Source organism: Micromys minutus (genome assembly GCF_963924665.1).
Source record: "Micromys minutus genome assembly, chromosome: 3".
NCBI lineage: Eukaryota > Metazoa > Chordata > Mammalia > Rodentia > Muridae > Micromys > Micromys minutus.
In genome coordinates this window covers 41,200,314-41,210,093 of record NC_137972.1, presented here as the reverse complement: position 1 = coordinate 41,210,093, position 9,780 = coordinate 41,200,314, and the positions used below count along the sequence as shown (strand labels likewise).

Sequence of the window (9,780 nt, the reverse complement as noted above, 5' to 3'; positions counted from 1 at the left end):
GGTGTCCAAAAGTTTTATTACAGTGACCAAGGTGAGTTTATACAGAGGTTATTCTAATATTTTATGAGTTTATCAGTGTTTATAAACCTCTTATTAGATTTTTTTTGTGAAGTAAAGGTCATGCTAGCACCTTCTCTTGGTTTCATTTATCATGGAATTGCTAAAATGTCAAAATAAATTAGCAACAATTATGCTGTAACCTCTTGGGGGAAAACACATCTCCTATCTACAAGATAATACCACTAGGAATAAATTTCTTACAGAAATTTTGTAATACTATTGGCTTGAGTTCTATAACTTTAAGAAAGGTAATAAATGATAATGAGTATAGCTTTAATAATTTTAATAGATCACTTAGAAAATCTGTGGTTTCTATGAACGTTTTGTGTGCATGTGTGGCAGATGTAATTATTGAAAGTTAAAATTACAACTTATAATTCATTTAATGAAAAATTTGATCTACATGTTATGCATTGAGTTCCATATTGTTCTAATAAATCCACATGTGAACTAAAATATAAGAAAGTGAGTATTCATTTATGTGGCTTTATTTTGATCATGTATTCCTAATTGATTTATTCAATGCTTAATATTTGGTATATATGATAAGATACTCATATTTGTCAATTTTGTTTCCTTCAAATAGATTGCTAACATACTGACTAGAAGATACAATCTTTGTTCCTGCTGATTGCATGGGAGAAATTTTTGACCTTCGAACGTGGAGATGAGGTTGCTATGGAAACTGGTAATTCTGCTGCCACTCATAAACTCTTGTGCAGGTAAAGTGTTCTATTATTATGAGTTTAGATTGATAAATATATTATCACTGTACATTTTCATTGAGATGAGATTACTTTGAAAATGTACAAGTCATGTTATTTGAATGACCAATTGGTCATGTTGTGAGAGTAAACTTTACTTCAAATATAAACTTAATTTTTTTAAATATGTAAAATAATTCTCTTGAAACATTGTGATTAAGTTTATTATTGTTCAAACATTGTATTTAAAGAATTGTGATTAGTGATAATAAATTCATTTTTATACATTTATTTACCATGCTGTGTTCATATATCTAAATCGAAAAATTATGTAAAATGTTCATGGAAAACTGAAAAGAATCTTTGAATGCTTTTTTCTTTTTATTCAATAACCAAAAATGAGGTCAGGCATGTTTTTTCACTTAATATAGTACAATCATCACATATGTTTATTAAATTACTCTTCCTTGTAACAAAGTTATCTTAATTCAAAGGTTTTAAATCACCTGCAATATAAATTAGCTATATGCTAACATAGTTGTTCTGTGGGATGAGATTTAAGACATGTTTTACTGTCCAATGCTTTGGATTTTGTCCTGATGCACTGAATTTATGGTAAGCTACATTGATATGTGTCCTAACTGTTTGAGGACATATTAAGCTGAAATAGACAGATTGTTTGCCTTTTATCCATGTAGTCTTTCATCTGCTTGTGAATCAGAGTTTTATACATGGTGGCTTCTCAAGATTTCAAAACAAAAATCTGAAGAACACAGTCTCATGCTACCAGGTATTAAAGTTGAGATAGCATGTGTCCTTTGTCATTCTTTCGATGACTACAAGTTACTCAATAAACCTAGACTTAAGGGACGTAGAATTATCTTCAAAATCTTGACAAAGAAGGGATGCACATAAAGGGACCTGGAATAACAAAGGTAATAATAATAATAATGGCTGGTAAATAGTTACCCACAATTTGTTCAAAGCAGATGATTGTCATATTACTGTCATTTAAGATGAAGTATGTGTGAGAGTTTATTGCCTTCTCGCTACCTGAGAAAGGCAAATAAGGACATCAGATACACTGGAACTGGAGTATATCTGTAAGCCACTACTTGGGTATGGAGAATTGAACTCCTGTCCTCCCCAAGAACAGTAAGCACTAGTAACTACTGAAACACCTCTCCAACCCAACATTTCAGGGAAATCTAGTTTTAATTGCCAATATTATTTACCTACATTGTGCCATAGTCTTGGCATTGACTGCATCACTTGGCTATCAAAGATGTCCTTGACCAACTTCACACTGATTCTGATTGCTCCTACTTGTGTAATGACAACTACTATCTAAGTCTGACAAATTTGCAAAGGTTCAATAGTAACATCATAGTTACAAAAATTCTCATCTATTTACTAGCAATGCAATTATATAAAAACAACTGAGGATAATAAAATATGTGCAAATGAGCCTCAAGAATAAGAAGCATTACAAAAGCATTTTCAGTTTTAAAAAACCTGTCATCTCTAAGCATCACAGTCATGTTTATTTAGTGATCACATTGTTTTGGCTCATGTCAGGTCTACCTCTCGGCATGAAGGATGGAAGTTAAATAATAATGTGTTCTTTCATAAAGTATAATGTAATATAATAAAAGAAGACTGAGAAGTCATTAAGGTGGCCCCAAATTATCCATGTTTAAAGCACTCTATTTCTACTTTACCTTTAGTTTCCTGTCAAAATTCTACATTAACATTTTGCCCTTTAAATATGTCAATTGAATTAGCATAGGCTCTCTAAAAGACCTTTTGTGTTAAGTTAAAATAAAGCCACTGTTCTCAGAAGATATATCAAATATGAGAAATAGTCTGTATCTTCCATTAACTTCTATTTATACAATTTGGATGTGATTCAAAATGCCCTTTAGCCTTATCCTAAGGGAGAAATAATGATATGTCCTTGGTGTACAGTGTCATCAAGAAATAACAGATTGGTTCTATTTCTTTTAAACCATGGCCATTTAAATAGGATAATCACAGCTTAGCATTGCCCCAGAGGTTTCGATGGTGGCTTAAATCTTTTTGTTTTGTCTGACATTTTCTAGTGTTTACTACATTTAACTTTCTGTATATATGCTCTCTCTCATTCTTCCTTCATGTTTTCTTCATTCTTTTAAACATCTGGCAAGTTTCCTCAACTGCCTATGTTTTGACTCCTAATTTCACTGTTGTGATCAATTAAAATGTATGTATTTTAATTCCCTTATATGCCAATATAAAACATAAATTGTTTGTGGTTAATAACATTAGCATTTTCTGTTGCTTAATAAACTTCACAAGATTTCTGATATCTTGACCACAGATACTGGAACCTGTGTCTTTTCAATCACTACTTGTAATATGCTTAGCCAGACATCACTGATCCAAAGACATTTTTTTCAGTTTGATCACCTAAAAGGTGTATTTGTTTTGCTTTATTAACTTTTTTGTGTTAGAAAAACACACAGGCTCATTTAAGCACACAATTATTCAAAAAATACACTTAAGTCATTTTCTTAATAGTTGTGGAAAGATTAAAGTTTCCTCTGAATATCTTGGCTGTTAGTACCATATAGGATGCATATTCTATAGATTTAATTAAGTTGAGGTTCTTGAGATGGACATACTTATTCTTTATCTTTATTCAAATTACTCACATGACCTCCCCATTCCTATCTTTCCCCTTCTCTTTTCTCTTCTTCCCCATCTTAATCTGATGTTTGCTCCATTTTTTCTTTTTTCTCAATATCTTCTTTTTTTCCTCTTTCTCCTACATTTTAATATATTAACAATGAACAACATGACTTAGTCAACAAAATATGAATAAAAGAAATATGTGAACTACGTACAAATATGTTTTTGGAATAACAAATGTATAAGAAGCCTAAAGTTGGTTTCAACATACACAAGGATTATGTCTTCGGTCTCTGCTGACAGCAGAGACCATGCTGAACCACATCTGTGGCACATACTAGAAACGGTGTAGAAATCCATGGTCTTTGCTGTTACAGAAACAACGTGGAGGTCAATTATCTGTATTTCTGCTGACAGAAAAGGGCAAAGGAGATACCTTTGCAGTGGTATTAAAAACTGCAAACTCACAGTTCAAAATGGGGGGATATAGAAAGCTTAAGTGACCAGCCATACACCTCCTCAAACTAACATCCTAGCTCCAAATATCATAAAGTCTTAAAATTTGTGATAAGGATGCTAAGGGAAGCTTTCCACGCTTACTATTGATGTCTTCTGGAGGGATGTGTCTGTCTAGAAGAACATATTTCTTCTTTAAGGTATCAGTGCCACTGGGGGGGGGGGTCGACCATGTTTCAATGTGTATATGCAACATAAAGTGAATTGTGGGTGGGAAGGCACATATGTGTAAGATAGTCACAAGGTCACAAGGATAGGGCTGGTGAACCTGGGAAGACTAGGAAGTGAATATGATGCTATGATATAAAATTCACAAATAATGAATAAAAATATTGTGTTGGTGAAAACGTGCCTTGAAAAACATCATTGTATTTGTCTTGGCCATCTACTTCTTAAGGGTATTGAGTGTCTTTTGCTATAGGTGACTCATGCAGTCCCAATATGATAGTAGTGGAGAAACCCAAGTTTTCATTTGTGATGGGACAACAAATGCTGATGCATTCTTGGTTAGAAAAAGGAAAGGGGGTTGTTTCACCCTCCCATCTCCATGCTAAATTTCCATTTTGTTACATGCCGTCCCTGTGTAGGCTTTCAGTATTTATGTGTATAAGATACTAAGATACAAGGAAACAAGGCCTTTTTTTTTTTCCTGGCGTCCTCTCTCTGTCGGGCTCTTTCAATCTTTCTGACTCTTCCACAGGGTTTCATGAACTCAAAAAGGAAAGACTTGATGAAGCCTTCTTATTTCAGACTGAGTGTTCTAAAGTTTCTCAGTTCTGCACATGATTTAGTTGTGGTCTCCATGTTTATTCTGTGGGAGTGCATTAGCATTTAATGTTGTGTTACATTAGTGGCCTTTCTAGTCTCAGGTTATTCACATGAGAAATCTCTGGTATAGTTTCTATGTCATGAGGTGAACCTTAATTCTAGCCAAATATTGGTCAGTAACTCCCACAAAATTTGGGCTATTATTGCACTAGCACATCTTCCACCCATGCCAACATTATAGAATGAAGAGTGTGTTGTTTGGTTGTTGTTTCACTTTCTTCTTTGTCAATCTGCAAAGGACCTTTGAGAAAAACTCTAGGTAAGCACCAGGTCTATTTCTCAATAGAACCCCAAATTTTTCCTCTTTCACAATTTCATGCCCTAGTCAGCAGATGAGACGTTTTTCTCTGTTCTGCACTCTCATTATTCATTATTTCCCAATAAAACAGTGAGGCCGTTTGATCATAGACTGAAGTGAGCCAAAATAAACACTTCTTATTGTTGATATGTTTACTTGCTTATGAAAGAAATAGAAACCTGACTAGTATGATATGGCTTCTGTGTGAAGTTTGAGAAATTTTCAACATCTTTCCAAGTTATCGTTAAACATTAAAATTTGATATTTAAAATATTAAATATTATTGATGGATCAAATAGGCTGATCATAAAGTAAAAGTGATGATTATTTAAACTATCTACCAGGCTATTTTCAGTTGTTCAGAATGGAAAATAACAAGTTTTAATGCCAACGTTTCACAGAAGTGCTGCAATCTTTAGTAAACAGCACTCTCTTATCCATGGGCCCTCTATATCAACTTCTGCCTTCAGATTCTTACATTTGAGTTCCTATTCTGAGTGCCTTTACGATGACTTTATATGGAAAAATAAGAAATATAAAGCATTTCTACCTCAAATTGCTTTTGGCCGTGGTGTTTTATCATAGCAATAGAAACTCTATGACACAACCATTAGTATTTCTGCTCAAAGTTTTATTTTTTCAGGATTATTTTAACAAAATTATGTTGTTTCAATTTATCCTTTTAAAATTCACATGGCTCATAATCAAGAACTGTTGATTTGTTTGTCATTTTTATTTGTTTGTTTTGCTCTTTGTTGAATGATTTTTATTTTTATTTATTTTTTTGAACATTTTATTATAAATAGAGCTGCTATGAACATTGCAGTGCATGTATCTTTGTTGTATGTTGGAGAATCTCTGGGGTAAATGCCCAGAAGTAGAATAACTGGTCTTCAGGTATTACTATGTCCATTTTTCTGAGGAACTGCCAGACTGATTTCCAGAGTGGTTGTATCAGTATACGCCCCCACCAGCAGTGGAGAAGTGTTCCTCTTTCTCCACATCCTCGCCAACATCTATAGTCATCTCAGTTTTGGATCTTGGCCAATCTGACTGGTGTGATGTAGAATCTCAAGGTTGTTTTGATTTGCATTTCCCTGATGGCTAAGGATGTTAAGCACTTCTTTAGATGTTTCTCAGCCATTCTATATTCCTTGATTGAGAATTTTTTTTAAGTCTGTAACCCATTTTCTAATAGGGTTGTTTGATTCTCTGGTATCTCCCATTTTGAGTTCCTTGTATACATTGGATATTAGGCCTCTATCTGATGTGGGGTTGGTAAATATCTTTTCACACTCTGTTGGCTGCCGTTTTGTTTTCATGATAGTGTCTTTAGCCTTACTAAAACTTTGCAATCTCATTAAGTCCCATTTGTCAATCTTTGAACTTTAAGCTCAAGCTATTGGTTTTCTGTTTAGAAAATTTTCTTCAGTGCCTATGAGTTCTAAGGTTTTCTCTACTTTTTCATCTAATAGTTTCAGTGTACCTGGTTTAATGTGGAGATCTTTGATCCATTTAAAGTTAAGCTTTGTACAAGGAGATAAGAAAGGGTCTATTTTTATTCTTCTGCATGCTGAGTGCCAGTTGAACCAACACCATTTGTTGAATAGGCTGTCCTTTTTCCATTGAATGTTTACAGCTCCTTTGTCAAAAATCAGGTGACCATTCATATGAGGGCTCATTTCTGGATCTTCTGTTCTATTCCATTGATCCACGTACCTATCTCTGTACCAGTACTATGCAGTTTTCAGTAAAATTGTTATGTAATATAGCTTGAGATCAGGGATAGTGATTCCTGCAGATGTTTTCTTGTCGAGGATTGATTTCACTATTCTAGGTCTTTTGTTATTCCAAATGAAATTGCACATTGCTATTTCCAACTCAGTGAAGAACTCGGTTGGAATTTTGATGGGGATTGCATTGAATCAGTAGATTGTTTTTGGTAAGATGGCCATTTTTTAAATGTTGATCTTTCCAATCCATGAGCATGGGAGATCTTTCTTAAAACTTTTCAATCCCAAAGCAGAAAAAGTAGAGCCCCATCTCCCTTGAGAAATTATAACAGTGACTGAAGAACACCACTTGAGGTTCAAGTATAACATCCATGCATGTGCATACTCACACACATTAACCCCCCCTCCTTCCCTCCCTCCCTCCCTTCCTCCCTCCTTTCCTCCCTTCACTCTACCTCTCTCTCACCTATCTGGTAAGAACTGAAGAAGTACTGGCTTTTGAGTCTTAACATGTGCTTTGCAGTATCTGACTGAAAATTTAAGACCATGTGCAAGGCAATAGCCGTAGTGGCTGAATAGACTCAAAGACCTACTCTATCAGTTTAAAATGGTTAATGTTATGCCCTCAAGGCTGAATGTGATGCCTTTCCTAATGTTAACAATTAATTTTGAGAAATAGAAGGTATTTTTCCTTCTATTGTGTGTGTACAAATATATTTACGTTATCTTCAAAATCTCTACCAATATAATTGATATTTAATTAAGTTATATTATGACTTATTACCAATAAAGTAATATCTAATGCCATCAACATTTTATATAGCTTTTTTATTTTTAAGTATGTTAATCTAAACTAATTCCATAGAAAACATAACTCCTAAACACTTAGAGTTAGCAACTTCTCAGAAAATTTATTGGGAAATATTAAAAATTTGCTGAACCTTACTTTGAATCATATGAGCTTTTAATGAACAGAGAGCCAGAATAAATGAGCTACTTGAGAGAGAAAGCCATGAGAATGGGAATGCTCACTGTGACTAAGACTTCTACACAGATGACTATGTATCAAACAGCAAAGCCATGAACATTGGCAGGATAATAAACCTGCTTTACTCAAGGATCCCAGAGGCACATAATATTCCTTTGGGTACAACTGTGATGAATATTGAGTATATCACAACTCACATTCTGCCTATGATCTGTTAAGTTTTATTCTTAGCATAATAACAACTCCAAGAACAAAACATTATACAGTACCTGTAAGCCAAGTGACATCTTTGCATTTTCTGATAGAAATGGTGTAAAGTAGAATGATGACAAAAGCACTTTTATGCAATGGCCACTGATAGAGTGGTTCTCTTGTTCTAAAACATCCTTCCCAAGTAATTGCTTCCTACATCTTGAATGAAATGTTTTATCAGGTATCACAGTGACAGAGGAAAGGCATTTTTGTTTTGTCAACATTTAAAGAGAATGGTTGGTATGTAGGCTTACCTCCTCCTCCTCCTCTTTTCCCTCCTCCCCCTCCTCCTCCTCCTCCTCCTCCTCTTCCATCTACTTCTTTTCCTCCTCTACCTTTTCCTTCTATTTTGCTAACTCTTTGAGGCAAGGTAGTAATGCACCTCACTCTGTAGCCAAGAATGACCTTTTACCTATTATCTTCCTCTCCCCAACTTGTGCTTAAATTACAGGTAGACAAGAATTATTAGTAAAACTGCATCTCTTGGTGTTGCTTTGTAGGACTAATAATTGACCTCAGGACATTGTGCATGCGGTATAATCTGTAATGTCATATGACATATTTATTTTAATGGTATTTATAAGAAACTATGCTGTGACTTAAACATTATATTGGTGTTATTCAAAATAGGAGCAGTGAGTTTTTCTTCCCATATTTAAAAATTGTAGATAATTAAAATAAATTTAGCATGTCCAAAGAGCACTGAGCGATTTATTTTTCATAGTGATCCCATCTGAACACATAAATGGTTATTCCTTCGCATATACAATAATCTGAATCCAACCTTCTATCATGTAAATTTTCATTATTCCCATAATGAGCAAGGCTTTTACCTGCTCAATCTTTTCACTAGATAGTCATTTATCTGGAGCACTGTTCAGATCTTTCTATATTAACAGACGGTTTCAACTACACCCATCTCAGTTCTATCATGTTCACACACATTCTTTTCGAACAAGACCCATGATTACCACATCTATTCTAATGGGTGAGCAATATAGCTTGGACTAGTCTTCAGTGTTTTTAGTGAACTTCACAATGCTTGTGATTAACTGGCTTACACATACCATTACTTTTGCATCATTATTCTTTTATATTCTGAGTAATATACACTCTGTATTTTAAATAGTCAATTATCACCGCTTCGTGTTCATATCACAGATATACTTTTAAATAAACATGTAAATGAGTGACCTATCAAATCAGTTCCCAAGGGATACTCACCACTATTCTAATTCTAATGTCTCATACACATTTTAACAGAAACAATTTAATCAAAGTCCAATAGTTGTCATTAGGCTGTTTTTATTTTACTTTTTTTAAACTTATAATTTGGGTGCTGGAGTGACTGCTCAGCAATTTAAAGCATTTGCTGTTCTTGAAGAGAACCTAGACAGGCAGGATTTTGGGGTTTCTTTAAGAAGTGTCACATTTTTCTCATTATGTCAGTGACAACACACACTCATAAGCGCTGTAGAAAAGTATATAAAACAACAGCCTTCAGATTGTACTTTAGCCTCTTTCAAGATTTGATATATTTAAGAACTTCTTACATAATATAATAATTTGAGCAAATTACCCCTCTCTCTCAAGTTCTTCAATGTGTCCCCCACTATTTTATTCACAATTTTATGTGCTCTTTTAAAAATTTATTAAGTCTACAGAGCATGCATGGGTGTAGTACTGTTTCTTGGATCACCTCTTTGGAGCTGTATACTATAAAAAGCTGAC

The 9,780-nt window shown here is 34.0% G+C and overlaps 1 protein-coding gene across 2 annotated transcripts in view; it reads left to right on the top strand.

Annotated features, from left to right (window-relative positions):
* Positions 1 to 727: 727 nt before the first annotated feature.
* CNTN6 (contactin 6) overlaps positions 728 to 9,780 on the top strand; it is a gene marked incomplete at both ends in the record, with an annotated part of 294,022 nt that continues 284,969 nt past the window's right edge. For both annotated transcript variants that reach the window (XM_080913827.1, XM_080913826.1), the window contains one exon: positions 728 to 782. In XM_080913827.1, the coding sequence (XP_080769953.1) occupies positions 728 to 782 (55 nt within the window). The remainder of the gene's footprint in view (positions 783 to 9,780) is intronic.